At 38.6% G+C, this 16386-nt stretch overlaps 1 protein-coding gene across 4 annotated transcripts in view; it reads right to left on the bottom strand.

Moving 5' to 3' along the window:
* Positions 1 to 2924: 2924 nt before the first annotated feature.
* The window catches only part of nedd4l (NEDD4 like E3 ubiquitin protein ligase), a 52487-nt gene continuing 39025 nt past the window's right edge, over positions 2925 to 16386 (bottom strand). For all 4 annotated transcript variants that reach the window (XM_042394597.1, XM_042394598.1, XM_042394599.1 and 1 more), the window contains 14 exons: positions 14680 to 14734; positions 13834 to 13892; positions 13349 to 13414; positions 12225 to 12454; positions 8847 to 8968; positions 8691 to 8761; positions 8449 to 8544; positions 8255 to 8328; positions 8034 to 8094; positions 7745 to 7804; positions 6855 to 6962; positions 6070 to 6166; positions 4991 to 5063; positions 2925 to 4855 (listed from right to left, as the gene is read on the bottom strand). In XM_042394597.1, coding sequence (XP_042250531.1) covers positions 4753 to 4855; positions 4991 to 5063; positions 6070 to 6166; positions 6855 to 6962; positions 7745 to 7804; positions 8034 to 8094; positions 8255 to 8328; positions 8449 to 8544; positions 8691 to 8761; positions 8847 to 8968; positions 12225 to 12454; positions 13349 to 13414; positions 13834 to 13892; positions 14680 to 14734 — 1275 coding nt within the window. In that variant the 3' untranslated portion in view covers positions 2925 to 4752. The remainder of the gene's footprint in view (positions 4856 to 4990; positions 5064 to 6069; positions 6167 to 6854; positions 6963 to 7744; positions 7805 to 8033; positions 8095 to 8254; positions 8329 to 8448; positions 8545 to 8690; positions 8762 to 8846; positions 8969 to 12224; positions 12455 to 13348; positions 13415 to 13833; positions 13893 to 14679; positions 14735 to 16386) is intronic.

Raw genomic sequence — 16386 nt, 5'->3', positions numbered from 1 at the left:
ACTGAAACAAAACTATCTTAAAGTACTGTAATGATACTAGAGATTTTCCTGTCTTATGATACATCGATATTATTAAAGAATGACCATCAAAATTAAGGTTTTAAAGTTTTGCACATATAGAAACTTAGCAGAAGAACCACATTAGAATTGAAAACATTAATTATTTGAGTAACTTATGTTTTTTCTTCTGGTCCAACCTGTAAGCTTCAGCAGTCTTAAACTTCCAGTCAGGGTTTCATCAGGGCCAGTGCTGTGACGTGTACGAAACAAAGGCCTCTAAGAGACTGATAGCCTGTAAAAAATCAAACTGTTAGACCTCAACTTTACTAGAACTGGCTTATCTTTTACAGGAAACCAAAGAAATATGTTTGAACTTTCTTATGATTCATTTTCTTTGCATATGAACAAATAAAACTTCAGTTAACAGTTATGTTGACATTTAAGTCCACTTATATGCAAAAGATCACACCACAGATTTATTCTCTTATGCACTTTGTGACAATTTTTTTTTCAAACAGGTGGAATGTTGGTCTGTTTGTGCCTAGATCGAGGTAAGAGGGCTTGATAAAATGTCCCCGTACTGGCAGGGTGGCTTTTATTTGCTTGTCCTTGGAGCTGATAACTCCTAGATTGCCTATGTGAATGAACTGAGGTTCCTTCACCACGACATGTGCACACATACACACACACACACACATACATAAAAGAGAAAGAGACAGGGAGTTGTAAGTCTCACTAATTTTTCAGGACAGGCCCTTTGAAAATTGATTTTATTGACAAATGTTGGATGAGAGGAAACTATGCTGAGGTTGGATGGATTGATTGGATACCAGGAAATCAACAGGAGGGGATAAACTACAACCTTTCTTCCTGAGACTAGCTGCTCCAATCATTACTGATCAAATAACACATATCTTTAATCTCTCTATTTCAACAGCCACAGTTCCTAGAGCCTGGAAATCAGCACGTGTCATTCCCTTACATAAGGGTGGCGACAGAAGTAACCTCAATAATTATCGACCAATCTCTAAGCTATCCTGCCTGGCAAAGATCCTAGAATCATTGGTAAATAGTCAACTTAAAGCATTCCTCTCAATGAACTCTGTAGTAAGCCCACACCGGTCTGGCTTCAGAGCAAAGTGTAGCACTATTACAGCCCCCACACTATTTATAAATGATATAGTATCTGCCCTGGATATAAAGAAACATTGCGCTGCCATTTTTGTTGATCAGTCTAAAGCTTTTGACACAGTTGATCATTCTCTCCTTCTGCAAAGATTTGACAGTATCGGCTTTGATATAAGTACATGTAACTGATTTCATAGCTATTTATCCAGCAGATCACAGCATGTGAAAATGGGAAATACTGTCTGAATTCTTGCCAATTGTAAAAGGTGTCCCTCAGGGATCAGTTTTAGGCCCTGTGCTATTTTTGATTTATATCAACAATATTGCCTCTTCCCTTGACGGTTGTCATGTTTATTTTTTACGCAGATGATACCATATTGTACTGTATTGCTGACTCTGTAAAATTAGCCACTGAAAAGTTGTGTCTCCTTCAATGTCCTTCAAGATGCATTCATTAAGCTCAATGTTCTTAATGCAAACAAAATTCTTGATGTTCTAGAAATATTGCTCATAATGATTTGCATATATCCACTATAAATGGATATAACATTGATTAGAGAGACAGAATATAAATACCTTGGCATCTGGCTAGATAAGAAATTAACATTCAAATATCATGTGCACAACTTTGTTGTTAAACTGCAGCCAAAAGTCAGCTACTTTTACAGAAACAGAGACTTTCCAATGTGTAGTAGGAAGAGGGTGATCAAAGCGGTTTTCATGCCGGTTCTGATTTATGGTGATGTAATCTACAGGCAATCTTCTGCCTCCACACTTATGCCCCTAGACTCTGTATGCCACTCATCCCTTAGTTTTATTACAGGTGATAGTTATCATACTCATCATTGTATCCTATATAACAAGGCTGGCTGGTCTTCTGTCTGAAAGATGCAACGAGTATTGGTATCTGTTTATCTATAACGCTCTTTTTGGGAAACTACCACCCTACATTACTGGAACCTTGGTCTTTATCATACACGTTCTAATGATTGGCTTGAACTCCAGGTTCCACGTGTCTATTCTGAAATGGGAAAGTTATCCTTTAGTTCTTGTGCCCCAAGCTCCTGGAATAAACTGCAGCACACCCTTGCAATTGTGCAATTTAAAACAATGACCTGGGATCACTGTATCTCAACATGTAATTGTTTTGATTTAATAGCCTGTCTTTTACCAACTATTTATGTATTGTGTGTGTATGTTTTATCTTATTGTTATTTATTGTGCTATTGTTAACTTGATGTCAATGTAAATGAGGGCAATCTCAATGATTCAAGCTTAAATAAAGGTTATGAATGAATGAATTTAAAGAATCCAAGTGTAATGTGGATGAATGAAAAACAGTACTTTTTAAAAAACTCCTGTGAAACAAACATGTTGGCACAAGTAAAAGCATGTTCAAATTCCTAGCTATAGAACTGCTACACTTAGTGGCATTATAGTATTTCTGCACATTTTCAGTCAGACATGGTTGAATGTAGAAACAGCACTGAATATAGGCACAAAGGTTTGTTTAGATCATTATGAACAGGCAATAATTGCCTATATTTAAGTGAATTAGCAAAAGACTAATTAAGTGGCTGTTAGGGTAATTTGGGTTTATATTTATTAATATTTCAAAAGTGTAGTTAAAATTATCATTTAAAATTTCAGCAATCTAATTCAATGCCATGTCATGCCATAATAACTGACTTTCAATCTACCTACATCTATACTATATATTTTTATGAATCCTTAAAGTTTCTACTTCTGGTATGAGGAAAATAAAGGTCTCAGTCTCAATGAACACAAACAACACATTCTGAGAAGTTTCATTTTTATTTTTGACTGGAGTTAAATGAACCACAAAGAGTTGCAGGGAGTGGTGGAATCTTTAACAAAAGTGATATTTTCTGTCATTCATTAAAAAAAGAAAAGAAACCCTCTAAAAAAAGGGACTAATCTTTACTGAATCAGTTTGAGTGGTGGGATCACAGGAGGAAGAAACACAAGGGAGGAGGAGAAGGTAGAGAAAAGAGAAAAAAAACAGAATACTAAAGGGTGTGAAGTCTCTGCTTCACTTCTGTCAACTTTTTCTACCTTAGCAGCAGCCCAGATTTACAGACTATTTATATTGCACCAGGTAAGTGCTCTGAACGAAAAAAAAAAAAGAATCACATTCAAGTTAATGACAAGACATACAATAGGCGACATGACCTCAGAGTGATCTATAAAGTGCCCTTTAGGTTCAATGGTGTTAGAAAAAGGAGAGAGAGAGAGAGAGAGAAACAAAACATAAAAAAGAAAACATTTTTTTCTTTGTAAGAAACGTGCTGCTTTATATTCAGTGGCAATCACAGCTTTTCTCTCAAACACCCGCTCACGCACACAGCTTCATTTTAGTGTTGTTGATCAGTAATACTTCTGTTAAATGTAATACATACATATATTTATATATCATGAAAGAACTTAAAAATGTGTTTTTCCAAGAACAATTTACAGCATTATGAACAGCAACAGGCATGAGAATATTAATATAATCATGATGCAAACGTCTCAGAGAAACTATCCCCCCGTTTCGAGTTTTCCCTTCCCGACCTCGACACCGATTACACGTCCAAATTACTATGTAGTCAAAGCAAACACAAGGTACAGTTTCATGCTGCTTCCATAGCACTACAATAAAAACCATTTTATTCAACACATTTGCTATCACCATAACAAATGATATGGATTAATCATTTTTCCCCAGACTAGCCAGATTTACACTTCACACATCATCTCATATAGAAGTGTCAAAATAGTAAACAACATTATTCATCAGTACAAATACGTTGAGAGTATTTTCCTGCGAGATTTATACCAATGAATTAAAAAAAAAAAAATAAACGGTTCCATGATGACTGGCAAAAACTATAAAATCATCTTTGGGGATTATTTTATCCCCCATTCTCGAATCCTTACCTAAAAAAAGAAAACAAAAATGACTCTACAAAAGGCTGCAGCGGCGATATCTGATCACACGACATAGACGAGGCTCTATGGAGGGGTGTGGCCGATTTCCTGAAATGTGATTGGCTAGCATTCCTAAGGTTATCTGGTGTTGGTCTAAGGATTTGAGAGAGTTGTGATCATAGTGCCATTGCAGTTTCTTAGAGAAATAGTGCATGTATGAGCCAGATTAAGGCCATGCTAAGACCCTTCCACTGAAGGGTGCTCAAATACTGTGCTATAGTGTACATAAAGGAGCTATTGAAATGCATTAGTGTTTTCCAGCACTGTAGATTTTCACAGGACGAGGGTAGCGGGGAAAGAAACGTACAGTATCAGGGCCAGCTCTCCTCATTCATCGTTCATGCCTGTGGATAAAAAGACAGTGCGACTCTCCCTTTCTTTCCCCAGCCCCCAGCACCTTTAAGGAGTGACCTACGCACACTGAAAAGATATAAAGACGGAGGCATATTGGCTCGACAAGTCGCTGTACAGTCTCAAAACCACCGTGCTGTGGAGGTGGCTCACAGTCAGGCATAACAGTACAACATGCTCGCACAGAACTGCTACAGCAGCTGGTTTGACATCCCTGTGGCTTTTTGTTTTGTTTTTTTAATTGTCAGTTGGTTGGTTGGATGCAGTCAGAGGGTTGCTGTTTTAGTCGACGCCCTCAAAGCCCTGCGCGTTCTCCACGGCCATGAGGAGTTTCTCTCTCAGGTCCTCAAAGGATTCGTAGGTTGGCAGATCCAAGCGGTTGAAACTGGGATATGGGAAAAATGTTCGACAAATTACAAACATGGCAATCCAAAAACGAGGCCATAGCTACTGAGACTTCAAAAATACTTGCGACTCTTGTTAGTTTTTTTTTGGTTTGTGAGTGTGTGCGGTGACATACCATGTGTGAGCTCTTGGCAACTTATCGGGCGTTCCCCACTGCTCGATTGTGAACAGCTGAGGACCATTAGAACCTGGCATGAAAAAACAAACAATTATTATGCCATTATACCATTGTTAAAACTAGAAATACCACCTTGCGGTTGTCTGCCTCGGCCAACCAGTCAAGTTGCAGTTTACATCCATGTCTGTCCAGACTCATATAATATTTGTAGAGAAGACTTTGAAGGAATTTAATAAAAAGGTATTAAGTGTATTGTCCTTGTATGTGTTCACATGCAGTTGCAGCCATGACAGTTGCAGCCATGACAGAAGACGATGCTTCAGATATGGATGTTGCTGCAAAGAATCTTCAACCCTGCAGCACAGAAGATCTAAACTATCACCACAGTTTCAAGGTGGACACCCAAGAGGAATTTATTTCCTCCATAGCAAAAAAAACACAAATTCAGTGTTTTAAATTGAGCTAACAAAACACTGTTCAGGGTGACTGGCTCTAAAAAACACACTATAAACAGACTCTTGCCAGCCTAGCAACATTAAGGCTATAAACAACCCACAATGCAACACTCTCTGTAGGAGCTGGTGTTACACTGGTGCTCTCTCCTTTCAAAAAGAATCTGATCTTCTGAACACGTAATTGTCTAGTCCACGAATATAAGGGAACCCCCACTTTTTAAAATGTAATTTCCAGAAGAAAATATCATCTTGTGTTCGGGGCCAACACATTGTCTTAATATGTTTTTCATTTTTAGTCAATGGATTATTAAAAATGCTATAATTCTACAGACTATACATTGAAAAGATTTTCTATTTTCTCACACTGATGCCATGTAGAAAAAAATCTTACATTTTTTGGTCAACCTGTTTGACACCATTCATCTACAGTATCTGTATGTATACTGTGAAACTACTCAATTCTTACAACAGCTACATCGTTGACTCATCTTTTCTTGGAAAACTATTTTTGTGTCACTGTTACATAAAGTTCAGGCATTGCCATTTAAACCAGTAACATAGGATTTTTAAAAAAAACTGGTACTGTTATACAAGCAGAAAATAAAAGAAATACAAAAGTACCATAAAGCTCGGCAAAGCCATTCATGGGGACTCGTGACGTCCCCGTGACAAACTGGAGAAGTCGGATCCTCTTTTCAGCATCCATCAACAGGACAACCTGACGAAAGAGGAACAATAAAATCAATCAGTGACAAATGGTTTACAAAATGAATTTGTCAAATATCAATCATCACCCTAAAAAAAGTAATTGACAACCCACACCTGTGAGATTTTCTAATTTTCACAACTACAACACAGAAAAGATGATGAAATTATTCAAAGCAGGAAAAGCTTTTGTAGACTGTTTTGCAATCTAGCCTGTGTGTGTGTGTGTGTGTGTGTGTGTGTGTGTGCGTGTGTGCATGTGTGTGTGAGAGTGTGTGTGTGTGTGTGTGTGTGTTGGAAAAACGGACAGCACAAATTTAAACAGAAGCTGTTTGTGCCAGTTCACTTAATCTCATGACATGACACTGCTGTCTGTCTGTGTGTGTGTGTGTGTGTGTGTGTGTGTGTGTGTGTGTGTGTAAGCGTATACATGCACACATTTTGGCTTGTGTGTATTGTTTGCTGTCTGAGTGTATTTGCTGTGCGAGTATGTGTGTGTGTGTGTGTGTGTGTGTGTGTGTGTGTTAAGGGCAGGTACTACTTCAGGCTCTTTCATCAGAGCAAACAAGCCTGTTCTTCCAAACAGACTTTGATCTTCAAAAGCGAGGCCAGCAAACCCGTCGCATGCTGGATGGAGGGAAAGACGACTGGAACCAATTTTCAGTATCCAGCTTTCATGACTAATATGTAGCAATATGTACCTTCCAGAACCACTGAATAACAGGATGGTTGGGACAATAGCCGTTCTTGTAAACAGTATGTTGTCTCCAGTCGTTGACATCAACATCACCCAGACCACACATCAGCAGCTACAGAGACGCCGAAAGGGAAGGAGAAGAGAGAGGAAGCATACAACAGTCACTGCCACTTTCCATCTCAGATAACATTGTGTCATATTAAAATCCTCACTGTCACATTGCACACACAGTGCACAGATTTGATAGTTGGAGGAAAGGGTTTAAAGGAAAAGTTCACAGTTTTTCCTAAAACTACAGTCAGGTGCCCATATGAACATTGAAACTGGTCTTGCTCGCTCTAATCATTCCTCCTGTTCATACTGACCATTAAAAGATCTCTTCCTAATATGCTTTCAATGTAAGTGATGGGGGACAAAATCCACAGTCCTTGTTCTGATATATTTAAAAGTTTATCTGAAGATAATATGAGGCTTCAGCCATCTGAGTTAGTCAAATAAAGTGGGTATCTTTCAAGTTGCAGTCTTTTTGTTCCCGATTCCCTCTTTTTGATCCGATCCTTCCACTGCAGCTGAACAGAGGAACACTGTCCGTCAAGACATAAAGGGGGAACATTTTTAATAAAAAGACTGTAACTGTGGGACACTTTGTTTGACTAACTCAGATGGTTGAAGCCTCATATTAAATACATTTTTGCATGCAAGGAGGACTGTGGATTTTGTCCCCAAATACTTACAATAAAAGTGCAGTATGAAGGGATTTCTTAATGGCCAGTATGAACAGGAGGAATGATTTCAGTAAGAAAAAAATGTTCGGAAAGACTTGAAAAATTGTGAGTCTATTCTTTAAGAAAGATGAAAGAGATAAATAAATATACAATAATACGGAATCCATACCTCCAGTTCATTTTCATCAAAGATCTTGATCAGATCTATGAGAATGAGCTCAGTGAAGCCCTGAAAATAAAAAGAGAATTAAAAAAAACTGTTTTCATGAAAGTACAATTCAAGCAACATAATCACTGAACAACTCACCAAAGATAAAAGTTGACAATACATTTTGAAAGTTATAGACATTCACAGGCTGAGATTAACTCTTACACAGCACTAAGGGCCTCAAGCATGCTAATCACAGTCTGTGGTCACATTGCCCCCAAGTGGCAACTGCATTACTGCACATAAATACCTCCAAGAAGGCGTTCATCTGCTTCTGGACCCGATTGACAAACCTCCACTGGATGACCAGGCTGTCAAAAAGATATTTGTATGAACACCTGACATACTGTAGACATTGTTTTTAAGTTGTTTGATGGTGTAGTTGTATGAAAATGCTCTTTAAAAAGACTATAACCATAATTAAAAAAGACAAAGGATGAAGCTGGAGGAAAACATTCATAATGTTCTTACTCTATGTATTCCTTTTTGTTGTCATTGGTGACCACCATGTCTGAGCCGCTGGGCTTTAGATCAACCTGGTACGTCTGATAAAGAAAAACACAATAAAATAAAGGCCAAGGTAGTCCAGAGGGAAGACAAAATCACATACAACTACCTTACTCCAATTAAAAACTGAAATATTAACGGATGCTAGTATTATGCACCTGTCCAAAGTTGTCCTCATCGATACAAAACCTCAGGTCCAGCTCTGTGGGATCGTTCTCCAGAATCCACTTGAGAGAGTTGTAGTATTCACTGTCCTGCAAGGTTTCAACAGGGAAAGATTAAGCAAATTAAAACAAATACTGTATATATTTCAGCCTCTTACTCTGAACAAAGTGGGCCAGAATTGCAGAGCTTTTAAATAATTAATCCATTAATAGTTTTAGAAGCGTTGAGATCTTACCACAGACTCCATGTCTTTAAGAGAGATCTGTTTTCCCAGCATCATCTTGTAGAAGGGCCGGATGAAAAAACCTGGGAAAACAGAAGACTCCATGTAAGTGATGTAAATAAATACAACACTGTTCTGTAACAGTACGTCCACGGATAAGCAGCTTACCATCCAGCAGTTTTCCATGAAACACGGCCATTCCTGCAACACGCCCGATGAACTTGAAATAGGAGAGGTGATCCTCATTGCACAGGCCAGAGTTGGGATTAATCTGGAGAGTGTAGTTGTCTCTGGAGAAACACAGGATGAGAGCACACAAGAAGAAAGTCATTTAAATACTCCTTTTCTAAATGCTACTATAAGGTTTGTTTCCCAGTTCATCTCTGTATGCAGATGCGTCAAAATGTAAATAAACATAATATCTTCACTGAAATGTTTATACTGTTTGCAGCTGCAAGTTATGAGAGGAACAAATTACAAAAAATGAAGGAAAATGGATCTGATGAAAGTGCACGAGAATTGATCGTAAACTAATTTAATAAAACATTCATTACAGCATAGAAATAATCTTGATTTGAAAAAAGGTTTTGCTGTGATTGCTGGTTTTTCATAAGTGCCCCAGACATTTATCGATTCATTTGTGGTGCTTTAGACATTTTCTGGACACGGAGGGACTCACATGCACTCACATGCACACTCACATGCACTAAAATGCACACACGGCCAGACTGGCTACCAAAACAATGAACAGAGAAGCTCGGATAACAGCACACACATTGGGAGTGTGACTTAATTCTCTGCTCAGGTCGGTATCACTTCACTATATCTTTACATAGCAAACAGTTGTTTGCTGACATCTAGTGAGGCTGAATGTCGTTTATTGGAACTTTAAAACAGTCCAAAAATTCAGCAAATCTGGTAGATTGGGGAAGATGATTCCAGAGGGTTGAGGCTAAAACTGCAAAGGTGCGGTCACCTTTTGTCTTGCAGTTGGAGCGGGAGATGGACAAAAGCCAGATATTGGTCGAGAAGTGGAACGAGGAATGAGGAAATCAGAAATATAACTGGGGCAAGGTCATGCAGTGCCTTATATGTTATCAACAGGACCTTGTGGTTTATTCTAAATTTTACAGGAAGCAGGTGGAAGGATGCAAGAACCAGGGTAATATGGGACCTACGGCTTGTTTTAGTTAATAGCCTGGCAGCTGCATTTTGAACCAATGATTTAGAGCAGCTTTACTGAGACACGTGTAGAGGGAATTAAATATAAATCTAGATGGGAGAAAATTTGAGTGTGAATTAATAGTTCGAAATCCGTAGAAGGCAAGATATATCTGATTTTTGCAATATTTCTTAGTTAGCAGGACTGGACAAGCTTAGTGACATGATGGTCAAAAGTCATATGCTAGTCAAAGATTCTTAGTGGTAGAATTGATATCTGAGTGAAATTGACCAACAAACAGATCAACTGCAGTGGAAAAGTTATCCCATCCATTTAAAAGAACTTTGATTTTGTCAGGGTTTAGGTGGAGGAAATTAAGAGACATCCAATCTTTGTTGACGGCTAAGCAATCATGGAGGAAGGACAGTTGATTCAGGTTATTGGGTTTGGCAGAGAAATAGATCTGTGTATCATCGGCATAACAGTGATATGACTCATCTTTAACATGTCTGAACAAATGACCCACAGGAAGCAATTATAATGAGAAGAGGATTGGTCCAAGGACCGACCCCTGAGGACTCCACACAGCAGAGGAGTTGAGGAGGACACATTATTGTTAATACAAACATTAAAATATCTATTTGTCAAATAAGAATGAAACCAGTTTAAAGCTGTACCAGAAAAGCCAATCCAGTTATGCAACCTATCCAACAAAATGGCATGATTGATGGTATCAAAGGCAGCAGTTAAACTGAGTAAAATAAGGATCAAATATTCACCTTTGTCTGCATGCATACGAATGCAATTGGTCTACTCTCAGTACTACACTTGTGGTAAAAGCCAGATTTAAATTTATCAAAGATTTTATGACCCTCAACCAACTTCAGGAGTTGGTCCATAACAACTTTTCAAGGATTTTGGATTTTAAAAAAAAAAGGAACCTGGAGATTGGTCTATAATTCTCTAACTGGCTAATCTTTTTTTAAGGAACACTGGAAATTTTAAAATAGTCAGGTATGGACCCAGATGTGAGAGAGTAATTGATAACAGAAAGCAGGCTGGGACCCAAGACAGGATGGACGGATTTTAGAAATTTTGTGAGAACTGTATCATAGGGACTGGAGGAGGGACGCTCATGAGCTGCAGTGTTTAAAAGGAACTGCTGGGAAATTGGAGCAAATTCAGACAGTAAAATAGGGCAGCTGAGTGGGGCGGGGGGTAAAACAGTCAGGGGAAAATTGGACCTCAGACCATCGATCTTGCCAACAAAAAAAGATAAAAAGTTTTCACGGTCATTAGTAGATGAGGCATGAATAGCAGGAAGACAGGGATTTACATGCTGGTTGATAGTTCTAAACAGAAACCATGGGTTATGTTTATTACTATTAATCCATCCAGAAAATTAGGCAGCTTGTACTGCAGCTGAGGGGAAATTTGAAGGCTGATAATAGCAGATTAGATATAGCATGTCATATTTTTCCCTGCTTACCATGGCAACAAAACCCTGCATGATTCATACAAACACTGCCACTGTTTTGGAGCATTGTACATCTCCCATGGCAATGCATTGTTCAAATATTACATGATATTGCTGTTTTCACTAAAACTATTGTGTGACTTCAAAAAAAACACAAGGTTAAGGTTAAAATTTTTGTGTGAGTGTTTTTTTTAACGCAACCATGAGCAAAATATAAATGGAGACAGAAAACATCAAAGTGGTTGCTAAGCATCGTCTTTGATAATCATGATTGTTTTTTAAAAATACTAAAGTTGCTGTGATAAATAATCACAATGTGGATTTAATTTAAAAGGTATTAAAGGTATTATTTTTGTATTAAATCAAGCACACTTTAATTAAAGTAATGCTTCATTTTCTTGCCTTTTCATAAGCTTGATATCTTTGATTTATTAATTTCTTATTACCTTTACCCTACATGGCAAAACTTGGAGAGAATCAACTGTGTCATCATCTATAGATGATGGTGCCAAGAACAGTATAAAATTGGGAACAAAACACATGATACTTCCATTATCTTAACGTGTATTGTATGTGGGAAACCATTGTTTCAGGATGGCTTTTTGAATGAGAGGAAAAGTTAATCAAAGTGAAAGAACGCTTTAACAGGTCTCATAGGGAAACAATACAGCAGCTCTGCCCTTACTCCACATTGAGGAAAAGAGCCAACCAAACACTTGAATAGGGAGGGAGATTTTTCCATGGCTCCAAATATACATCACGGTTCTTTTACCACATCAGCTTTGCGTAAGCACTACGTCCGCTTGTCACATCCTGTTCAGTGGCTCAAGGTTTTAAACCTCTCTCTTCAGTTAAAAACAGCCAAAAAACACACACACAAACAAGAGACGCACAAGCAGAGACTTACGTGGCTGAGTATTCAAACAAGCCATAGTAAGGGTTGAACATTTCCTTAGATAAGAGGAAGAACCATTCTCTGGCCACACCACCATAGTCCAGGCCTTTCTCTGACTCAAACTCGATCCACAGCCGCGCCTTCAGGACATCCGGCCTCTTCAAGGACATGATTCGACGATACGATTCCTCGAAGATGTTGTTCCTGTGTAGCTTCATCTCGAATCGGTTGGGGATGTCAGCCTGAAATAATTCACAAAGAAAAGTTGGCAACACTGTGTTTGATGCAAATAAAATACAATACTGTGTTAAATACAGGCAAAATTATTAAATTATTCTAGTAAATGATATTATGTGACCTTGATACAAGGTCTGATTTAGACATATCAAAGGTGACACAGAAGTGTAATTGCTGCCAAAGCTCCTACAAACAATGACTCAAGGGTTCGAAAACAATGTTGTCATTTATTATTTCATGTAAATTATTGAAAGAAGATTATTGTGAAATGAAGACTCCAGGATTCAGGTTGCAACAGCAGAAAATGCAGAAAAAGTCCAGGGGATGGAACATATCTTGCTGGCCTACTGAAGGCATTCATAACATTATTTTATCTCAAAAATACACATCTGTTTCCTCTTTAAAAACAACTAAGTGAAGATATTACCCTCAGCATACCCATGAAGTTGCTGACCTTTAACATTATCTAGCATAACACTGAACCCTTTCAGCGTTTGGAAAGTTTCTCTCAGCTCAACTATTATTGTTACTGTTCACTCAAGATTAGATTCCAGCATTAGGAAAAAAAACAGGGCAGTAGCGTGCAAGTCTGCAGAACACCTTCCAAGTGTTAAACACAGAGAAATGTGAAATGATTGCAATGAATATTTAACATATTCATCTCAGTCACGCAGTGTCAAGACAATGCATTAATGATGCATTCTCTCTTACAATGTGAAGAAAGTTGGCTAAGTATGCAATCAAGCATAATCAAAAGAGAGATTAGATTGCCTTCTTTTGCGAGGAGAAGCTGTGAGGTTTTAAACAAATTAAGCTTTGTGCTGACACTGTTATGCAGAATTCCCCAGACAAGAACACAGAAACCGAGGACAGATCCGTGTTTTAAAATCACTTCTTACCGGTTTCTTTAATTTCTTCCTGAAGTAGTCATATTTCTGCTTGAACTCTCTGGAGTAGGGAACGGCCTGCACAGACGAAAAACAATGCAAACAGGAATTAAAGACTGGTACTGTAAGATGTATCAATAACCTTATCAGTGAGCAAATTGAAATGTAAATGTTTTAACAAGAAAACCGAACATGATTCCATTACTTATTAAAACACAGAAAACTACACAGAGTGTAACTTTGGGGAGGAGAGTTGGCAACGAGGCAGAACAACATCTGAAGTGGCACACAGAATAACACGAAGGTGTTGGCATGTTAAGAGACAACCGCAGTGACAAAGTGATAAATCTTTGTCGCGCAAAGACACACTGAGGCTGATGATAGTGTGTGCCAGATTGAACCACAGTGTTAAAAGAAGAACTTGTTATTTCCATGTAGCTACACTGTTGTGGTAGAAACTCCCTCGACAAGTGGAGCAGTAAGAGGAAACTACTCACAGGTCCTGTGATAGCTGGACTCTGTAGGCGAGGGTCCTCCCACTGCGTGTTCTTTGTATCTGGATGAAAACAAACACGAATAACACAAACTCTTTAGGCAATAATAGGATTCACAGAGACTATAGTGATATCTAGTGCAAAAATGATGAATTAATAAATTGTCAACGATACTTTTAATAATCAATAAATTGTTGAAGTGATTTATCAAGCAAACACTTGCTAGTTTAAGCTTCTCAAATGTGAAGATTTGCTGCTTTTCTCTGTTTTATATCATTGTAGATTTAATTTATTTGGGTTTTGGACTCTTAGACATAAGTATTTTGTAGACTGTCAACATTGTTTCTGAAATTTTATACACTAGACAATTAATAAATTAATCAAAAGATGAATCAATAAACAAAATAATCGTTAGTGAATGGATTTCACTTTACCTGCAACTAAGATAATAATAAACATGCCTCCATTAATTTTTAATTGAATTTATTGACATAGTGAAGGGTAGTGACATCCATACACTCTGATTCCATTTGTATTCATTTATTAACATAAGGAATCTTTAATTTTTTGATTCACTCTTTTTGATTCACTGTTGGACTACATCAGGCCTTCATACAGCAAAATTTCTAACAGCGTGATCTGACCACCGAATCTCTGTGCTCAGTCGGTGCTGTAATGGATGAGGTGCTTTGCTTTCCCTGACACTGAAAAATCTGTGGCTGCACTGGAACCACTACACACTATAAAAAGTAACCTTGATGATACAAAGAGAAGGGCAGATTACTAAGACACACATGACCAAATACAAGCATGGAGGAGACAGAGAGTAGTAAGAGGGAGTGGGCTTACTGTGGTCGATGTAGAAGGTGCGTCCGTCTGAGTGAACTCTTTCTTCCCAGCCAGGCTAAAAAAGGAGCATAAGAGAGGACGAGTGAATAAAAGCACACAGTCGCCATTAAAAAGGCCATGCTCAAATAGTAATTTAAATCCATCCACTTTGTTTTTCCTTTTTTTTTAATTTATGCTTGATTGAACTTGACTGACCATTAAATGGTCCAAACACTGACAAGCGCAGCACTGCGGGCGAGGCAAGCTCAATCAAACAGCACAAAGGAACTTGAAAGGGATTTTCTCTCCTATTTGAGTCAGGTCTGAGACGTCAGCAAGGCAGGGGTACGACCACAACATAAAGGTTAAATCACCACCACCAGTTCAAACCAGTACACCACCACTGACAGGTGACCACTCAGTACAGTGTCACAGGCCACACACACACACTCATACGGCACCAGCAATCAGGCAATTAAAATAAGTTGATTGAGAGTAAAGGGGTGGGGAAATGGACGGTCTGACAATCTGTCAAACGGGGTGTACTGACAGTATGTGTGTTACGAAATATGCTCCAACTGCATGAGTGGAGACAAGATTGAAAAAGCTGATAACACATGCAGCATACAGCCAGTTCCTTCCTAACATACAGTTGCTTTTGTTTCTCTTGAAACCTCCATCTCTCCCTCCCTCTTTCACTCTCCTTCTGCCCCTTTTTCACCCTTCATTCTCCTTCTCTCTCTCTCTCTCTCCCTCTCGGTCTCTAACAGTGCATCTCACCTTGTTCCACTTCCCCAACTTGTCTATCTGTGCCTCAGACAACTGATAACAGTTATGCAGACATGGAGCAGTCTGAGGGGTCCTAGGAGAGTCTGAATGTTAACAGAAGGAGGGGTGGTGGAGGTGCAGGGAGGGCGTACAGAGAGAGGAAGTGGGGTAAAATACTGATGAAAAGGAAGGGAGAGGTACAGTCCATCCATGCCGGTCATGAGAGAGAAAGAGAAAAGAGAGAGAGAGAGAGAAAAGGAAAAAAAAAAAAAAAAAGTGCAAGGCTGTCTGCAGGCATTTGACCAGACCGGACTGGACCAGACAGGTAGGTAAGGCAGGCAGAGGGAGGGAGGCACCAACCAACCTCCTCTGGTAGGTTCTGCCAAACAGACATGGCCAGGTGTGGAAGAAGATGTAGCATACATTAGATCCACCAGAACGGAGAGAAAAAAGAGAAAGAGAAAGAGGGAGAAAGAGAGAACACACACACATGCACACACCACACAAGCCTGTGAGATGTATAAACCCATGAAGCTTTGATTATTCAACATCGAGCTAAGGTAACGGTTCGGCCCATTTGTTGGGAGTTTGTCTATGTTAAATAGATAATAGTGGAGGTGACAAACAGTCTCCACCTCCTAGTTAGGGATTATTACAGCCCCCAGACTCGGTTTTCTCAGCCTCTTCCCATGACCACCTCTTTTCTAAGAGCGGGACTAAAAAGGAAATGTCTAATACAGTCTGATCACATGATTATGTCTCATCTTTTACTGCAAAAGACGCTTTATTCACATGCTTCAAATTTAAACATAAACAGACCTTTTAGTTAAGCTTTTTAAGCTCACTTGTAAATTAAAACCACAACTAAAACATGAAAAGTCACTGATGGTGCAACAAGCTGAATAAATACCTTTTCTCATTCAAAGTTTAGCTTAAGAAACTGGTTACACAGTTAGGCTA

The sequence above is a fragment of the Thunnus maccoyii genome, chromosome 19, assembly GCF_910596095.1.
Source record: "Thunnus maccoyii chromosome 19, fThuMac1.1, whole genome shotgun sequence".
Taxonomy (NCBI): domain Eukaryota; kingdom Metazoa; phylum Chordata; class Actinopteri; order Scombriformes; family Scombridae; genus Thunnus; species Thunnus maccoyii.
This window is presented reverse-complemented; position numbering and strand designations above follow the sequence as displayed.